Consider the following 19,624-nt stretch of genomic DNA (forward strand, 5'->3'; position numbering starts at 1 on the left):
TTAGTGTTAACTTCTCCTTCAGCTGCAGATTTGGGGGGGGGGGGGGGGGTGAACACGGTCCATTGATAACAGGAGTTAATCATCAGATTAAAATGAAACCAATCGCTCCTTTGGGAAATTTCTAACAGCTGCAAATATCATTATCCCCCGTCCCCAGTCAGGAAATCCAGTGTGAGACCAAACCAAAGCGTGTGAGTGCAGATGAGTGAGGTTTGTACTTACATAGAGCTGCTTGAAGAGGGAGTTGTAGAAGTATAAGGGTCTGGGCAGGGGCAGCACTTTGGAGGTTTCATCGTCGCCCTCTGCCAGAATTAAATCTCCACTTAAAGTGCCATAGGGAAAGAGATCAGCCCTCTGGATGGCTGACACCACACACACACTGCAGCTCCAGCTCAGCAGACACACGGCCAGCATTGCCCCTCTCTCCATGGTGGAGCTCAGGAGGACAGAGGTGCGGATGGACCCAGAGAGGGAGCAGAAAGAAGGAGATCTCACTCCTCCTCTGCACACACGCTCCGATAGCACACAGGGAGGGCGGGAGCTGCGAGCTGAGGGGCGCTCTGATTGGCCAGAGGAGCGATGAGTGACGGCTGCTGCGGAGCTGCAGAGAAACATCTGGCTTTTATTAGAGAAAAGACAAATAGAGCATTTTTAATCCGGATGTAACTATCTATTTCACAACAACGAAAAACACACGTTTTGTTACTTTTTTTTTTTTTCGCTTCCACGCCGACAGACAATCAGTCGGCATTTCATTGAAATTGCGTGGATTTCAGTAGAAAAAAAACAAAACAAAACACTTACTATAGTTAAATGTCACTTTGAATCATTTATCAAGCATCTATTATTCCGTGTTGGACTTCCTCTTCCTCTTCACATTCATTAGTTCCCCTACCTCATTTCAGTCTCACATTTAAATACTTGACGTTGTGCGCCCCTCAAAGTTCACTGCAGCACATTGCAGCTTATTAACCGGAGACTGATCCAATTATCTCACTTAGATCAACGTAATTATAATTAAAACACAAACTTGCAACATGTTTTTACTGTGCTCTACTTTAAAACATTTCTGATATTTTGATCTATCTTATAAGTAATCAGTAATCACTCAGATTGACGACTAACAAAACAAATGCCACCTAACAACCTCTTTTGGCAAAGGAAAAGCTTTCTCAAACATGTTTAAAGAAAAGATGCACTTGGAACTCAGCTTGGAGAGCCACAGCAAAAACACATCCCCACAAACTTACAATAAATTTGCATTGATACACCTTCTTTCTTTCCTGTCACTAAAGATTATCGTACGTTTCAAAATGCACATGACATTAATGTATAATTAAATATAGACCAACAGACTGAATGCCTTCCATTGCATCAAAGAATAAAAGTGAAGAATCTGGGCTGTTTAATAGGAAATGCACTTACCCAAAGAAACCTGTAGATGGAGTCAAAGTCAAGGCTGAGATGAAATTCACATTGTGACAACAAAATGGGTTTTCTATTATTTGTTTTTCAGGATTTAAAGTAGGCTTTGATTTCAGTTGTACGTGTAAAAATATTTTATCCACTGTAATTTTTCAGCTGCTCTTGGTGTAAGCACAGGTTGCTGACTGGCCGGCTTCATTTGTGACATCAAATATTCAACATAATCAATAAACATCAATTATTCAGAGATCAGCAGCAGACTGGACACACACACACACTTTTTTATATGAAGCACCAATACCAGAAATGCAGCTTCTCTGTGGATTGAGTGTGTGTATCTGTTTTCATATGTGCATGTGTTTGTGTGTGAGGGAGAGACAGACTAACAATACAGTACATTCAGCCCTTGTCAGCACTTTAACTGATACTAAGCTCTTGACAAAGGCTTTTTACAAGCAGAGCACACCAAAGGATTTGTAGTAAGGATTCAATAACATGTATCGTTTCTATTTATAAAACGCAGGCAGATGATGAAGATCACTTCAGGTGCACACCCTTTCAGCTTTTAGAGATAATATTGACTGCACAAGAAAGATAAAACCGACTCCCTCTACACAAGAAGACATATACAGAGCTCAGGAAAAAGGAAACATTGATCAACAAAAACGAAAGATTTGAGTGCTTGGGAGACCTGCACGAAACTAAAAATAATCTTCAGAAGCTGATGAGTGAGGTTGTTCAATGCAGGCCTGCATTGTATATATTGCTGTGAATTTGGTTTGATCTTTACAATGATGCTTGTACTATAAATGAAACTTTTAGGTGATGCAGCAGGAAATGTTGAGAAGAGGATAAAACTGTGACTACATAAAAGAGAGAGTGAGTCAGAGAGGAAGAATTGCACAATGGAAAATATCACTATTAATTGGTTAATGGGCCTGAATAAAAGCACTCAAGTGTCACCATCATTTAGGGGCTTTCAGCCTCAGTCAGGACCCACTTTAAGATCCTATTTGGCATTTTTTCTATTCTTGAAATGGCTAAGAATTGAGTTAGGATAATATTTCAGGACATTATGCCATTTTTGAAAGCTTTTTCACAATTGATGGCATCATTCCATATATATATACACACACACACACACACACAGATAAACACTTAAAACACTTAAAAAATACAAAAACCAAAACAAGGCTGAATTTTAAGACGGGGGAACATGAAGGATCAGTCACTGGTTCATTAAGTAAAGTAACACATTACTTTATTAAACACATTCATCCCAACGGGAAATCCAGATCCTGAAATCGATGAGAGTGGGTGGAAAGCCAACCTGACACATTCATACATGCATGGACACTGACCTGCATGCTATTCCCAAAATATCGCACCGCATTTCAAGAAAGATTTAGTTTCCCCCACTGTTATTTTTGGACAAACTCCCCAGTGTCTCAAATGTTTTGAGGGCTGTGGCTCTGCTGCTTCTTTATAAACAAAGGCATTTGTCTGTTTTTATTTTATTGTGATGAATTGGCTTTGCTGGATAAACACGCTCTTTGCGCTGCATAATTCATGTCAATGTGAGCGTCTCACATTACTGTCCAAAGAATCAACTGAGCCATGTTCACTCAAAACTGGATGACCTCTGAATCAATTTATTGGTCAAACAATTTATTGCTGAAGCAAATTACAGGACAAGTTTCCCAGTGAGAGAATATACTATATACTATATTTACTGACCTTATTGTATAACACGTTTGCTGCAAGTTAGTGCAGCTCAAAGTGCTTCACTGATGTCTTTGGCAGAATAAAACAGACAGATTTGAGCTTCAGGACCTAAAAGAACATGTTAAACATTAGAAATAAAATAAAATGTGCTTCAAAATGGTGTAAATTATTGATTCGGGCTGTAAGCAGTAATTGAAATAAAGGCGTGTAAGGCGCGAGGAGGGTGTACCCGTGACGTCACCGCCCCGCTCCATGTACCCGGGGTCCATTCATGCTTCATCACTGCGCCGTCCACACCCGACGTTTCTGCACTTAGAGAGCCGGTCCGGACCTTTTCTGTGCTTCTATAGAAACATTTTTAATACACCTTTTTTGTTTTTGGTTTGGTGAGACAGTAAACGGAGGTGAGTAGCGGACCGTTTCCGAAACGCGGATGTGACATTTAACTCAGCGGAGCTTCGCTGAGAAACTCATTCATCATTTCACTTTCTGTCTGTCTGGCTGGAAAACGGCCGAACTGATTCCTTTGGACGTCTCTGCTCGCTCTTTCATTCGGTAGAAGTTTCATCCATCCAGCGGCTTTTTTTTTTTTTTCCCCCTCCCAAGTTTGCAATCCAGCTTTGACAACTTCTCACATGTCTCGGCACGCTGCTGACACCTAACAGAACGCGCACAACGTTTCAATTTCATGAAATCTAAATGGACTTTAGAGGCGCTCTAATTCATTCAGACCAAGGAAGACAAGAGTCGCATCCAGCTGTGCACAGATCCAACACCTGGACTCATCAGGCCGGACAGCCACAGGTTTCACCGTTTGTTGGACTGATTCGCGGATTTGGAGCCCTGGACACGTCGGGCATTGGACACAACGAGAAGGTAAGGCAGTTACACACCCATGCAAACAGCACAGTCACACAAGTGGAACATATGAGCCCGTTGAAAGTCATCGAAACACTCCCAGACTTCTGCATTTGTTAGCTGGCCGTACTTTTAGTTTCACAACGCAAAACCCAAATCTGGAGCAAAGTTCATGAGCTGTTTCTTTTCATTATTGACGCCAAAATGTTCTGCAGAAAATGTTGCACGGGATCAGGAAAATGAGACAAAAGGCTTGCAGACAGTCGCACAGCCACTATTGTTGACAGTAGGTCAAAACAGAAGGTGGAATGAGGGGCAGCCGTAAATATCTCCATGACATGATGCTGCTTCCCCCGAAACGGACCTTCACTCACCCAGACTCTAATTGATGGGTAGCAGCTCCTGCAACCAAAACAATTTAAACAAAGTAAATCTTCCCCACAACATGCAAGAGAATTAACAAATGCGGTAATCTAGGAACTGTTTTGTCATCTATTGGCCATCTGCTCCATAAACTCCATGAAAAATGAGTCTGTGACTGGCCCAGGCTTTATTCAGACTTTCTGTTTATGTCAAAGGACAAAAAATAAAATAAAATAAATAAAATCTAATTACCACATTTAGGAATGTTTCTTCTGATCAAATGATTGATTGATTTATCTCACTGCTGCTCTCTCCTTCCTGATGAAGAGGGATGGCTGCAAACAGCAGCCTTTTCGAAACTTCCTCACCTCCGGAGATGTATCAATTCCTCACCACCCCTAATTCAGACGACGATCCGTGCCACCACAAGAGGACCATCGACTCCACGACCACGCCGCTGATCAGTGCCACAATGTTCGCCGCGGGCATCTTCGGCAACGTGGCTGCTCTGGTGATCCTGGAGATCCGGCGGTGCAGAGAAGCCAGGACCAAGGGTGCAGGGAGGCGGAAGCTGTTCCACATCCTCATCACCTCGCTGGTGGTCACTGACCTGCTGGGCACCTGCCTGATCAGCCCGTTGGTGCAGGTGGCCTACTCCAGCAACACCACCATGATCGGGATGTCTGAAAACAAAAGCGTGTGTTACTACTTTGGCCTAAGCATGACCTTCTTCAGCTTGGCCACTCTGTCGCTGCTCTTCACCATGGCACTGGAGCGATGCTTCGCCATCGGATACCCGTACCGGTACAGCAGGCATGTCACCAAGAAGTGTGCTTACATCACCATCCCGTTGCTGTTCCTGCTGTGTATGTCATTCTGCCTCCTGCCTTTTGCTGGATTTGGGAAATATGTACAGTACTGCCCCGGCACATGGTGCTTCATTGACATGAACCCAGTGGAGACGGAAGACCGGGTCTACGCCAACCTGTACGCCACCATCATGCTGGTGCTGGTGATGGCCATCGTGGCCTGCAATGGTTTGGTGGTGTTCCACCTCTTCAAGATGTATCAGCGGCGGAAGAAGAACGGCGGCTCGATGATGGCGTCCACAAGGTCCACCAATGACCGCAGAGCCATGTCCATGGCTGAGGAGGTGGAACACCTCATCCTGCTGGTCTTCATGACCATCATCTTCATCATCTGCACACTGCCTCTTGTGGTAAGATCACTGCAGATAACACACACGCACACACACGGGGTGACCCCATCATTTAACTGCCCTTTTTTTGGGGGTTAATTAGCTAGATGGGCCACTTGGTCATTAGTCTCGCATAAATTGATTCAAGGTCCATGATGCTTTGGTTCAGGGTGTCCTGTGGGACAAATATTTCACACGCTGATGCACAGAGTTCAGCTCATTTCCTCAGTGACCGATGGGATCCATTTCTTCCCACTCACGCTACCGAAAACTCCATCGGTTTACTTTCAACGTGACCTTCTTGCATAGACTCAAATGACCTTATTTACCATCTTTGATCAGCTGCAACGTATTATCTCCCAAAATCAATATAACATCGGGTTTCAATGACTATTTTGGGCGAGGTCATTGATTACATGTGGCTTACAGGAATTGATGACATTTAGGTTCCATAAAAGGTAAAAAAAAAAAAAAAATGCAGTAGATTAATTCAATGATTACTTTTGTTAATATCTATACAGTAATAAAATTACTGCAGCAGATTATCAGTAAAACTAATACCAACAAAACCAAATAATCCATCAATATTTCTTTCACACATTTAAATGTTGCATAACATGAGGAAAGCCAGTAAATATGGCTGAATATAAATTTGTGTAGAGAAAATAATTATCCATATTACCAGTAAGCTAATTTGTAGAAACGATCGTAGAATATTCTTCTTTTTGTTTGCATGACAGAAGCAGAATATACAATGTGTTAAATCACATGATTAAATAACTGCCGCTCTATACACAATACAGCTATTCATAAGTAATACAATAAACTATGGGCTGCTCTGGAGCCTCAGCTGATTCTTTTGATGCCGCAGGTGTATCAAGTATCAAAGCACAACTAATTCTTAAAGGACTATTGTCGGGATAATTTTACATGAGTATATACATAAAGATTTAATCAGATGTCATCAGAAAGCCATTTGGGTCGTAATGAGAACATGAAGAAAAAAATAAAGAATAGGTGTGATGAAAATGACTCATCGTCTGATGATTAGACATCAGGGTCCCAGTGACACTCCTGAACAATCTGTTTGTAACCACCTTGGCTCTCAAAGTGCCTCTTTGGACTTCAAACAGACAATCAATAACTTTCCCAGCAGTATATGATGCCATGCACTTTATTGCAGACAGCAGTAATGGATTTTGTGGCTGCGTCTCAATAGAGGGTTGTAATAAAAGAAACTGTTTTTGAAGCTCTGTGTTCTCACAAAACTGTTTTGACACGTTATGCACCAGGATTTTATATCTAATAAAAGTAAAGTTAAAGCAGCATTCTCAACAATTCACAACATTACACATTCTGAATCTAATTATTGAGGTAAGGTTATAAATTAATAAGCATGAAAATTCAGATTGAAACTAGTTCCCCAGACAATACTTTTTAAATCGACCTAAGGAAAAAAATACTATTGTTGTAAATTTGTATTTTAAATACGATCTTTTGAAAAGCACCATGCTGTTTGTATTTGTGTATTCAAAGGTGATGGTTTATTCAGCATTCCTGTTCTGTACACTGTACCAGCTGCAGACTGAAGGACACAGAGATCAGTTTTCCCTCAAGGGGTCATTGGGAGACAAGCACAGAGAAGAGGAGCATGGCTGAACCACACTGTCTCTCCTCTTCCATTTCACCAGCACAGTCCCAAAGGCCAAATAAATATTTAAGTCAAACTGAAATCCTTGTTGTTAAACGCTCCATTGAGGGTTTAATGTAAGTGCCTTCTTCTAAGATCTTAGAACTACCTGCATCTGTGACAAAGAGGGAGAGATGATGCTCATTTTGTCTGTGCATGGTGGGAAGAACGCAAAGCTCAAACTGTGTCGAGTGGTTGTGGTGGGAAAGCCTCTCACAACATGCAATGTATAACTACAGTCGGTCACATCACAGCCATTAAATGTAGCATTTGAAATGCAGACTACTGCTTTCAGGAACGTGCATTTTGCTACGTGCCAATTTAGACAGAGCTTTAAGAATATTAAGTCATAATTACGACTCCGCTTTGAAAAGTGGAAAAATACACTCATCCAAAATTGAGATCAATTCCAATTTCATTAAAAAGCCCAAAATTACCAGCAGGGGTTGATTCCCTCTGACAGAGTTGCAGCATTTGGTGGAGAATCACAGCATCTACCGATTATCTTTCAAATCGCTCACTGTTCATCTGTATGTGTGAGGTCGTTTTCATTAGTCTTACCAGATATCCGCTGACAGTCGACAGGACCTTTCGTCATATCACACAGGTCGGCCCAACATGAATTTCATGTCTAATACAGGCTGACGTGTCTCAGTCTCCTCTCTTCATATCTCCAGAGAATGGCCACATTAACCTGTCGGCAGACATTTCCATTTGTTGCCCTGCAGAGAGATGGAGAAAACCTCTTAGCATATTTCATCCAGAGCACTCAGTCAGTCATGATACTGAGGGGAATCTGGTCTCTTTTCAATGAGCATCCAGCCTCAAGGGCAACATAAGTTCTCCTGTGTCTTTGATATAGATACTATTTTTAGGACAGAAATTCTAAACACATTCAACCTGAAAAGTTGATTGCCTGGAGGTTTAAATTAAATCACATATATGACAGACACATAACAGACACACTCCTAATTTAGATCTAGCAATTAACCTAAGCTGCAGTACGACAGTGAACACGCAAGCTGCACACAGAAAGGCCTGAGGTCTGAATCCAGAACCTTCTTGCAAAGAGAGTGTCCAAAATTGAAATTGCATCAGAATAAATTTATTTTAAAAAAGTGTGTTTTGTCAGATGGAAATGTAAGGACAAATTCTGCAACCCATCATGAGCCAGCTGAATGAATGATTGTTGTGTTAGGAGCAGGACATAGCAGACGAGCGTGTCACAACAACTTCAAATGAAATTGAAATGGTTTTTGTGTAGTCTGGGTGAGCCTGTGGTCAGAAAGCAAATGTCATTCAAAACAAATTAATCAAGCATGCAATCGCATTATTTATTTTGAGCATTATGTAACACACTCACGGGTGGCCAACTTGATATCTGATACCCCTGTCAGAGGACAGGATATCATACAAAACCACACAATATCATATTACATTTTTCTGCCAGTATGACACTGGGCTGATGCTGCATTGTGTGTGTGATATAGCAGCAGCTATCTAATATAGAATAAAAAATTTAAAAGGCCATATTGCACTGAGAAAGGGGAGAAAGACAGATGTATGGACTGGTATCAAAGGTCAGGCTGAGGTTGAACCAAAGATGATAATATGAAATGGGGCAAACAGCAAACTCAGGATTAATTGTACAGGAAATAAAAGTTTGTGGGTCCAGCGCATGCATCTGTCTGAACCTTGAACCCTCATGAACACCTCATGTTAACACTTTTATTGAACTTCCTGTTGATGCTGGGATAGCTGAAGGAGGCTCACAGTATGAGTCAGATTTCAGGGCTCTAGTTGGCGGGAGGAAAAAAAAAAAAAAAAAAAAAAAACCCTCATAAATCGGTCCTCACAAAAACAAGACCCTTGGCATCCCCTGTTTTGGCCTCGCACACATGGCGAGGCCTGTCAGTAATCATACTAATGAGCTCATATGGTTTTATTTAACATGAGTACGGCGGTTCTTTGGAGCTGTTCTACATACATCACATCTCACTTATTTTAGTGTTTCTAGTCATTTTCTGACACATTGGCTGATAAAAATCTGTTGACGTGTGGATTTGACACCTTTTTTTTCACATTAGCATCAGCTTTTATTAAGCAAATAATGTTTTGCGGATGTGGAGTTGGCGGGGATTACAGAATAACCAATTAGACGTCATGGCAACAGTTCAGCGAAAGGACAACAGGAAATTGGTCTCCTGAAGCTGGCGTCAGTTTTGCCACAGCCATTGCCATCTCAGGAAGCCGGGCTGCTTTTACAGTAATCAATAAACCTGAGTCAGTCAAGACGAGAAGCTTTCAAGCGGAGGACAGAGGACGGAGTTCAAAACCAAAGTGTGTCACATTGGGAGGGAAAAAGACAGACAAGAATAGGTGGAAGGCACAGGTGGAGAAAAAAAAAAAAAAAACTGAAAGAATGTAAAATACCAGACAAGTGAATGAAAAGTAAATAATATGAGTTTTTAAAAAGTTCCAAGGTCGTTCCTCCTTTCCCATTTAACTAGATATTGTTCCTCTCTGATCCCTGGAGAGAACAGCAGCAGGAATTTATAGCCCGGTGAACCAGTCATAGCTTCCATGGATTGTATTAAGACTGGTTCCCAACCTCACGGTCATCAGCTCAGGACTTTTACTGCTTCTCCTTTGAGACGCTCACTCCAGTAGCTGATTTGAGTTTGACCGCAGAGGACAAACTAATCGGAAGGGTCTGCTACTCATTCTTGGCCTCAGTGGTCTGAAATGTGAACAGCTGTTATCACAAACCATTGTCATTTAAAAAGATCAAGGAGTTTCACCACCACAAAAAATAAAAACCAAACATCACCAGCATATCTATCTGCAGGTAGCATGTTGTTTAAAGTAAATACAAATGTCATGTTTCTTCGACATTACTGTAAAATTACATACCAAGTGCAATAACAAATGGTTCAAATACAGCAAAATTATAAAAAACTGAGTCCTTAATTCCAAATAAAACTTAATTAACAGAGAATACTTGTGTCAACATGTCAGCAGGATATCAGCATGGGAATCTCAGTTTAGTCTGAGGAAGGACTGATTGGCAGACATTCAACAAACCATAAAACGCACACACCTACTCAAACATTTATAGGCTCCTGGTGTTTGCCTCAGCAGTTTGTCTGAAACGCAAACAAAATTATGCTGAGGGCACCTCAATAGCCTCTTTCAATTACTCCTCACTCTGCAAACATCCTGTGTGTGTTGGGATGCATGATTGTGCTTTTAACATGGAAGACATTCAAATCGAGATATCGTGGCAAAACTACATTGACCTAACAAGAGTCAACACATTGAGACTAATTGCCAAAGTACACAATCTCAATCTCATAGACAATGCAAATCCCAGTCTTGGGATCTAGGGTCTGCATCGGTGATGCAGGTCTAGAAATGGACAATGGTTTGTTTCTGTTGTGGTTTTGACTCTGAGCTTCAGATTAAAGATTAATTTAAAATACGATGACAGGTTAAAAACTTGGTCTTGGACTTTTGCTACAAGACCACAAGGAAAGTATGGTTTGGCAAACAAAGATGAATGTTTGCACAACCTTGTCTGCCGTCTCCACTAAAACTATGCCTCTCTGTTCATTGCAGATCCGAGTGTACATTAACTCCATTGGTTTGCGTAAGGAGTCTCACCCCATGGACTTGATTGCCTTGCGCTTCATCTCCGTCAACTCCATCATCGACCCTTGGGTCTTCATCCTCCTCTCCCCCAGCGTGCTGCACTTCATCTGGGGATCGCTCTGCCGGGCCTCCATGGAAATTTCCAGGGGTTCCCTGTTTAAGACATCAATAGTGAAGGAGAACTCAGCCAACATAGCTCTGTCTCACCTCACGCAGGAGTACACAGAGCATTTTCCCTCTGCGGAAACTTTATGACCATCATAGTATATTTTAAATTCTTATTTATATTCATATTTATTGGACATGATTTAAAGCTCATTTTTCCTTTGTGGTCACAAAAAAGTTCAGCGCTTTCATGGGTGTTGCCAAAGGCATAATAACCCTTTCTGTTTATCTGATAAGCATGTCGGACCAGTTTTGGTGGCTTGTGGCTGCCTCGTGCCATTTACCATCCGTTCCCATCCACCTCAAACCATTTTATGCATTTTGAATACATATATAATTTGCCTTCTTTGCTGCTTGTATTTCTTGTGAGGGAAAACAATGACTTGCAGTCAGCCATGCGTTCAACAAACATTTATTAAACATTGTGTGGGAGCCGTGTAAGGTTCAATAAGCAGAAACAGATACAGGTTATTAGAAGGTGGGATCCACCAATTCAAGCTCACAAATGACCAGAAAAAAGGTAACATGCCTGAAGCAGAAGGAGATATGACCCAGACATGATACATCTGCAGATAAAGACACTGCATTTGGTCATCCTGAGAATATTATCTTAGCTTCTCAATCTCTGACTTTAACCCCTGCCTGCTTTGGTAATCTTCTCTTGTGTTCATGCCAGATCCTTGCTGGAAAGGTCAAAAGGCAAGAAGCCTTGAGAGTCATTTGCATACAGGACAGACTGAACTTCACTCAGGGAGTGGCATCATTTCATTTGTCTGTACATGTTCAGTATGTAGCGTATATTATAATATTTCATGGTGAGATGGCATTTACTTCTTGACTTCAACACACTGCCTCTTGTACTAAACGCAGGTAAATATTCTCACAGTCTTGCTCTAAATGTAGCGCTTTTGACCTACTAAACAAATCATCACAACAAATAATAGTACTTTTTGTTGTTTTGTTTAAAGAACAGTAGCTACCTCCGTTAATGACAAAATAACACGCTTGGAATCGTCTACGTAATCAGAAAAAGATTCTCTACATACTGACTTTCAATTCCTAAATGAAAATATATTAAATCTGCCCCAAGGATTTTTTTTATTATTTAATTTTATTTTTTTGTTTAGCTCCTCTCTCGCTGGAATACCATGACATGGTACCATACCATGAAAAAAAATATATAAATAAAAACTGTTGGCAGTTCATCGTGATACCTTTCATGGTGCAGTAATACCTCCCTTAAAGTTTGGATTTAATATTCAGTCAATACAATCAAACAGCATCACAATTCTGCAGCCTCCGAGAATGAACGTGACTTTAAATCAGCACATCTGTAAAGCAGCTTCACTGACAGGGAGGAGGATTTACTGCAGGACTGTGGCATCACCATCTGCGAGTTTTAGCTATGAGTCCGAAACAAAAAGGACATCTGACTGTATATCATGCCATCTGTTACTCTTTAAAAAACATACTTGTTTGTTTTCAATCTATGCCACAAAATCAGTTTTCAGTTAGCAGCTACGTCACTGTGGGACTAAAGTCTGAAGAACTTTGTATTTTTGCTTCCTGTATCCTGCTTTGTTTCCTCATGGGAGGCATATTTCTCACTCACACTGCCTCGAAGTCCTTAAGAAAACACTTTCTTAGTGAAGTGTCATTTGAACTGCTTCAGTTTTGGAAAAAAAACAAAAATTTTTCTTACATATGCCATTCCAGGGAATCGTTTTTATACCACAAGTGACTTTCCCCTCAATTGTCCCTGGAGGATGTCATGATTACAATCAATTGATCCTCAAGATGATAATTGAAACACAGACTCATCCCCAGAAAATGGAAATCCACTGATAACTTTCAGTCAGCATGAAAGCGGAGTAAAATCTAGCACATGATGGATTCCTGCTGGGCTAAATTTCACAACACCATGGGAAATAACTAAAACATCACTTCAAACTGAGCTTAAGTGTCTGGCAACAAAATAAGCTACTAAAGATTTTCCAGGCATCTCGGGTCAAAAAGAAAAACACTTGGAATTACGTAACAGCAGGAGTTCAGTATAAATCCGATTAGTGTGTGTGTGTGAGAAAACGTGAGGAAATCTACCCACAAGTTCTCAACTATCTGCCATTTTATAGGATGTAAGAATTGTGTGAGGTCAGGTAAACATTATGGTTGTGAGTCTTTGCTGTCAAGTGTTTGTGGTGTGTATGCGTGTGTCAGCTGAAGACGGTGTTTAGCTATTGTGTTGTGAGAGCAGTGGTTTACTGCCTTCCTCAGCCTGTTGGTGGTTTTAACTCAGCATCAAAATGTTCTACGTTAACCACGGACACGCTGCTTCCTGTGGATGTTTAGCTGGTGTGTTAACTGCTTTTTCCTGTTGCACTTTCTTGTTATTGTCTTTTTCTGTGAGAGTGTGAATGTATTTTTTGAAAATATGGAGGTTCCTAGATATGCCCTTACAAAATTATGTGTGTGTGTGACAGAGAAACACAATGTTTCCAAACTGCCACCTATCTGGATGTCTGTGCTATGTGATTATAAAGTACTGTACATGAAACTGAATGCACTGAGCACGTGTGTGTGTGTGTTATTATGGCTTGTGTAAATAAATAAACATCTCATCCACCAAATATTCTTCCTGACCTGCTTCCAACACACACGCACACGCGCAAGAGGTGGATGGGCTCCAGATGTGGAGAATACAGTTGTGTGTATGTGCGTGTCCTTCGATATTTGCTATATTCAGGTTGCTGTGGTTCTACGCAGCACATTTCTCAGATTTTATGCTGCATGCTGGTCATTAACAAAATGTGAGCATCGGCAAATTAATATAGGGAATTATTTATGGAAATAAACGGATGGGGCTCAATTCAAAAGCTTACTGTTTACCTTTGTTTACCTTTGGAGCAGAGTTGAATATGCGTCAACACAATACAAACACTAAATGCAAATGAATTCCAGCAGTAATGTGCATTTGGTTTTGGCGTTTCGTCATTATGTCGACGTTTTGATTTTCAAATGGAAAAGAGCAGAACAGTTGTGGGTTTAACTTGGACGTGACTAACAACACAACCGCTGGAAGTACATTAACAAGTTGTTTAAATGCGCTTTGGAGGCTATAAAACTGAGTTTAATGGGTCAGCTAGTTGTTACTGCAGCGCTGCGGGTTTGATGCCTTCGCAGGACATGATCTCGTCACTCTCCACTTTCTCAAACTAAAGAAATAAATAGCTTTATTTCAATCTGCTGGTTACCTTGGGTGTGCTGCTTTATTCTTTCTGTCTAGTCTTTTTATCTCTATTATTTTCACTCTTAAATTGAATAGTATAAATTATTTGTTTTACTATATATATATATATATATATATATTTGTATTTGTGCTTATTATCATACACAGACTTTATTTTTCTTTTGCATTCTGCCTGATAATTTTTTTTATACTAAAATCAATTTCAAATCATTGCACACACAAAAAAGAGAAAGGAACTCCTACTGTGCATCTCTATAAATATTGTTTCATCTTGGTATCTATGACCTCTTATCAAGAGTAAAAAGAATGGGTAAGTGGTGTTTAATACTAGTATTCCTTTTATTTTAAAAAGGGCAACGTCCTTAATTGTAAATTGAAATGAAAGACATTAATGTGTTGTTTGAGACAAAACTGCATTTACTAGATTAAGCATTTTGAATTGAATGCAAGGCGGCATGGTAGCATTAGTTAGCAGTGTAGGTTCTGGGTTCAAACCCTGGGCTGTAAATTGGCTGGAGGTTTGAATGGTTATGTGTCTCAGATGCAGGATGTTCATCTTCTCACAGGTGATAAGCACCTGAGATGGATGTGAAAGAGCGATACTAACATTTATTACCAAGAGGAATATAGACCTGCAGTCACAGACCCGTGTCCTTGATAGCAGGAATATTACAGCCGCTCCTGTCTTGTCACAGCTCTAACTGCCTCTCTGAACATCTGCATTAACATAAAATATCTCAGAGGCTGCTGCCTGTTCTGACTTGATCACTTCCCTTCAAAGTTTCTCTGAACCTTTGACCCCTAGAAAATTACCTGTTGCCAGCAGATTAAAAATAAGATAACACTCTTTAACACTCATTATTGTTTCTTTGTTGGCAATCGGTATTTTTTTTTTTTTTACTGGAAGTTTCCCAGAACAGTGGGCCACTTCAGAAAATTCACAATACTTGTACTGAAACAGAAACGGATGGCATTTAATTCATCCTTATCGTTCGTTTTAATCATTTGAGGTTTGAATGTCAGTGTGTCAAATATAAAGATGGAAACTGTTGGTGTATGTGGGTAGCTCTATGTTACTGGAAAATCAAACTGCTTATTTTCAAACACACACACACGTTAGCTCCTTCCTTCCTCTGATCTAATCACAACTCAAGATGAGAACAGATGATCCAATTAACCAGACAGAGTTAATTAATCAACAAATCAATTATGTGGCATTAACTTGGTTAGGGCTGATGTGAATCCAATGTCTGTGCGTAATTGTTTATCGGTGAGTCCCAGAGACTGAAAGCAGGATGTTCAGTGAATTATGGATAATTATTGAGGGAAATTACATTCCTGTCAAAGTGTAATCAAATGATGTGTGATATACATGACTTTGATGTGACTTCAGTAAGAAGGGGAGATTAACTGGACTGACTATAGTCCATGAAATGACATGAAGACATTTTCAAGGGTAAAGTCTAGGCCCTTAATAATAATATAGACACTGAGCATCTCAGATAGGTCAAGGCATACGATCGATGCATCATTTGAATTGTTCTATTGAGTTCCTCCTTGTTCAATTTCTGGGAGACTTCAACTATTATACAATTAACTAAATATGAAATTAATCAAAAATTTCTGTGCAAAATCACAGACTAGCTGTGTGAAACTCAGGCTGCTACTCATCCTTCTTTGAAGGGTGTGGACCTGAGACCGTGACAACCAAAACAACAGTCTCGTCCAGAGAGGTTTTCTGATTCATCCTAAGCTTGCTGAGGATGAGATTGCTTGCTGGATAAATGCAGTTTTTTCTTGTTCACGCATCATTTTCAAACCACCATTAGGGGTGAGGTTTGCAGATTCAAGCTGCTGATGAAGAAATATCAAGTTTAACAGGTCCAATTACTGCAGAAGGGCAATGCATGAGCTGTGGCTGATGCCACTGGGAAAACTCACAGCGCTGAGCTTCTGGAAATGGGAGCAGTCGGTATCCTTCAGCCTGGAACTTGCAGCGTCCCTGCAGCTCCAGTATCAACACGACCTGGGGGAAACAACAGGGGTGGTGGGAGGACGAAGGAGATGATTTATTTGAACTTAAATTTGTTTTTCTGCCACTGATCTAAATGGAGATTACGTGTTTTGCAGTCATTAACAGTTTTTAAAATTAGCATTTTTGAAATGTCTTACCTCATTTGTGTCGATATGCAGCGATCGTAGAGAAAAACACTCCCAGCCTGGACAGGTCAGACAGGAGCCCTGGAGCTCAGTTTATTTTGGATTCTATGCCATTCGCAGCATCTTGAAGTGTACAGTGAGCCTGGAAGATATGGCTCCAATAATCTGGATAATTTAAGTTAAATAAAAATAAAGTGACATGAACAAAGAGTTAAAGGTTAACAGGGCCATCCAATCCAACATCCAATCTCCATACTGGACATCAAAATGAAATGAAGCATGATCTCAGGGACTTCGCCTTGGAATAATTGCCAGGTGAGGTGATTTAAAAACCGAGAAAAACTGCTGATCTCCTGGGACTTTCACATACAAACATTTGAACAGCTTACAGAGAAAAATTTCAGCCCCCGCCCTGTCGGCTGAAATATCTTCCCGATGACAGTTCACAGGAGTCCACATATTGGAATTAAGTGTTTCGCTGTCATCACCCAAGACCTAATAAACGTATCAAGACTCTGCTGTTAAACTGTTATAAAGACAACAAATAAACTCTACACCCCACAGCTCTTGGAGCAATAACTCTTTACAACCTCTCCTCTTACAAAAAACTCCCATAATTCTCAGCTGCTTCAAACAAACCCTACTGCGTTTACATTAATTTGGGTATTGAGATATATTTTATTCCTTTTTCGCTTCAGACTCGGAGAAAGAAGGCAAATTTAAATAACCTGTATAAAACAAAGTAAAAAAAAAAACAAAACAAAAAAAAAACAAAACAGTAAATTCACGGCCCTGATTTCACATATGGCTCCATCAAATTGAAGTCTTACTTTACTGACATCTGTATTTTTCCCTGCTGTTAAGGTGCAAAAATATTGTCTGCCATTACAGCACAGTAATATACTCACAACCTTCACCTATGACCTTTGAGAATAACGGAGTGACAGGAAATGATATTTAAAAGAAATCTTGGGAACAACAATTTCCCCATCCACCCACATTTAGTTAAATTCCTGTTGAAGTCACTGTTGCAAAATCCAACGTATGAATCAGACAGGAGAAGTATGTTGACGGTATATAACGATAACCCCCTCCCCCCACCAAATAAACCACTTCCTTGACAAGCCATAACAGTTCTCAGGCACTCTCACTGTCACATCAACTCATCTCATGGCTTATTTAATGACACATGAGGTTAGATGAGTTGATGAGAGATTTTCCCTTTGGTCAGACTGTACAGGAAAAAAAAAAAAAAAACAGAGGGAGGATTTCCCAACTTAGAAATGTCCACTATGACACACAGCGCTGACAAACAGTCTCTGGACACCTTGTGAGGTTAATAATAGAAACAAAGCCACACTGCAGCCAAGTCTTGATTTCGCATCCTGAGAGTCAGCCAAAAGTGGTAACATCAGAATTTACAGTCCTGATATTTTATGGGCATGTAAAAACAGTTAACACATGACATCCATCAGACGTATCCGTAAATAAAAATAGGAAGCTCCATCTTGTCCGTGTGGGGGAGAGTGTACATGGTAAAGTACAATTCAGAGAAATCTAAAATGGTGGGGGAAAGTGGTTTGGTTTGACAGACAGGAGCCGGTTGTGCGTCATGTGTTTACCTTCATATTAAAACAACTGACAGTTTGACACGACCTTCAGCTTGTATTTCAGGTGCAACAAAGGGGAGGGCGTTTGCAGCTGTAGGTGCTATTTACAGCAAGGAATTTTAGAGACGAGTTTGTGTCCCCACCTCCAGGATACATCTGTTCAGCTTCATGTGATGTGAGTCCACAAAAACTGGCAAAGTTTGTGTTTGAAAGTTGACAGGGCAAAAAGACAGTGGTCTAGACTTGTTTTGTCTTTTTCTTTTTTCCGAACATACGGTAGAAATATCACAACACGACAAAGTCAGACAACAGATATGGTCTATTCCTCAGGTTATTCAGGCATGCTTATGTAAAACTAAATGTACGCTTACACACGAATGAGTTTGATAACTGGGGGTCCTCCCTTCTTGCGGATGTATTCACAACAAAAACAAAAATAATAAAGATAAATCACACAATGTTTGAGTTGTATTTGTTAAATATGTGCAGATTTATGCATTTACCATCTCAACTCCTTAAATATGACATTTCATTCAAACTTATTCCAGCTGATCTTCATTTAAAATGCCTTTACGCCTCAATCTCTTCTATTGCAACTAGTTTTGTGGTTTCATCACTTTGATAATCTGCTATGTTGTTGCTCAATGTCACAGCTAAAATGAAATGTCAGGGTTTTTTTTTTTTTTTTTTTAAACAAACAGGCAGTGGAGAGGTTTGGCTTTCGCCCACACAAAGAGCAATCAGGGAAGCAAAACTGAATGCGATACTGAGAGTTGGATAAACTTTAGACAGGAAAAACTGAGCATTTGCAAATTATACTTGGGTGAGTAAAAAATATTTAAATAATAAAATAAACAATATTATTGTTTTTGTACATTTCTTAACTTTGGCTTTAGCTCCATTCTAGATTCCAAAAATCAACGGTAGCCCTTTTCCTGAGCTCATGCATGAAAGGTGAGCTGTTTCAGTATTGTATCTGCCGGCCAGTTAACTCAGGTAAGATGTGTTTATACTGCTGGAGTCCTGCCAGCATCTTTTTATCAGAAAACAGACACACAACCTCTAAAGAATCCCGTGCAACTCACAACCCTTTCAGTCGGTGTACATTCTTGTAAACCTGGGTGTGAGTTGCCCCTCAGATGAACAAACACAGAACTCTGTCATGACAAGTCATAAGAAACTGATATGTTAGTAGACGATGGTGAAATCGCACAGAAACGAGTCAAACAGGTAGTTTCTGCTGCTCCACAGAGCCAAACCCAACCTGCTTTATTAGCATCTAAATTCACATTTTCCTGAAGAAAGAAAAAAAAAAAAAAAAAAAAATCCCTGGCATGCATGAATTTCATGATCTACAGTCAGACAGGAAAGACTTTCTCCTGAGTTTGATGGCACACACGCTGCTGTGGTCTCCCTGCTGAAGTTTTTGAGGCTACACTGAAGCTGAATGGATGCTATTGATTTCCAATCTCTCGATCCCAAAACAAGCCATCGAAGGATTGAAGATTAGTTAAGCCACAGAGCTCCGGACA

At 40.3% G+C, this 19,624-nt stretch overlaps 2 protein-coding genes and 2 long non-coding RNA genes across 7 annotated transcripts in view; 2 read left to right on the forward strand and 2 right to left on the reverse strand.

Moving 5' to 3' along the window:
* Positions 1 to 481, reverse strand: part of nid2a (nidogen 2a (osteonidogen)) — a 29,417-nt gene extending 28,936 nt beyond the window's left edge. For 2 of the 3 annotated variants that reach the window (XM_029515823.1, XM_029515807.1), the window contains exon 1: positions 223 to 481. In XM_029515823.1, the coding sequence (XP_029371683.1) occupies positions 223 to 429 (207 nt within the window). In that variant the 5' untranslated portion in view covers positions 430 to 481. The remainder of the gene's footprint in view (positions 1 to 222) is intronic. The other variant, XM_029515815.1, reaches the window with a different exon arrangement.
* A 2,921-nt stretch (positions 482 to 3,402) lies between these two features.
* ptger2a (prostaglandin E receptor 2a (subtype EP2)) lies at positions 3,403 to 14,300 on the forward strand. Of its 2 annotated transcripts, none has more exons than XM_029520655.1 (3): positions 3,403 to 4,026; positions 4,699 to 5,590; positions 10,878 to 14,300. In XM_029520655.1, the coding sequence occupies exons 2-3, from the start codon at positions 4,703 to 4,705 to the stop codon at positions 11,163 to 11,165; spliced, it is 1,176 nt and encodes a 391-aa protein (XP_029376515.1). In that variant the 5' UTR covers positions 3,403 to 4,026; positions 4,699 to 4,702; the 3' UTR covers positions 11,166 to 14,300. The 2 variants fall into 2 exon arrangements, with proteins under 2 accessions (XP_029376515.1, XP_029376524.1); XM_029520664.1 differs by lacking the exon at positions 10,878 to 14,300 and adding an exon at positions 7,106 to 9,689.
* LOC115055155 (uncharacterized) lies at positions 3,713 to 11,057 on the reverse strand. The gene is made up of 3 exons (XR_003841662.1): positions 10,923 to 11,057; positions 7,821 to 7,981; positions 3,713 to 5,054 (listed from the first exon to the last, which is right to left on the reverse strand). It is a non-coding gene; the product is annotated as an uncharacterized LOC115055155 (long non-coding RNA).
* A 4,504-nt stretch (positions 14,301 to 18,804) lies between the features above and the next one.
* LOC115055580 (uncharacterized) lies at positions 18,805 to 19,422 on the forward strand. Its single transcript, XR_003841698.1, has 2 exons — positions 18,805 to 18,915; positions 18,989 to 19,422. It is a non-coding gene; the product is annotated as an uncharacterized LOC115055580 (long non-coding RNA).
* The last annotated feature ends 202 nt before the right edge of the window (positions 19,423 to 19,624 follow it).

This window comes from Echeneis naucrates, chromosome 2, assembly GCF_900963305.1.
Source record: "Echeneis naucrates chromosome 2, fEcheNa1.1, whole genome shotgun sequence".
Taxonomy (NCBI): domain Eukaryota; kingdom Metazoa; phylum Chordata; class Actinopteri; order Carangiformes; family Echeneidae; genus Echeneis; species Echeneis naucrates.

Excerpts from the sequence above, each read along its gene's own strand:
- ptger2a (XM_029520655.1), top strand. The coding sequence starts at position 4,703 with ATGGCTGCAAACAGCAGCCTTTTCGAAACTTCCTCACCTCCGGAGATG. Across the intron at positions 5,591-10,877 it reads TCTGCACACTGCCTCTTGTG|ATCCGAGTGTACATTAACTC; the intron begins GTAAGATCACTG and ends TGTTCATTGCAG.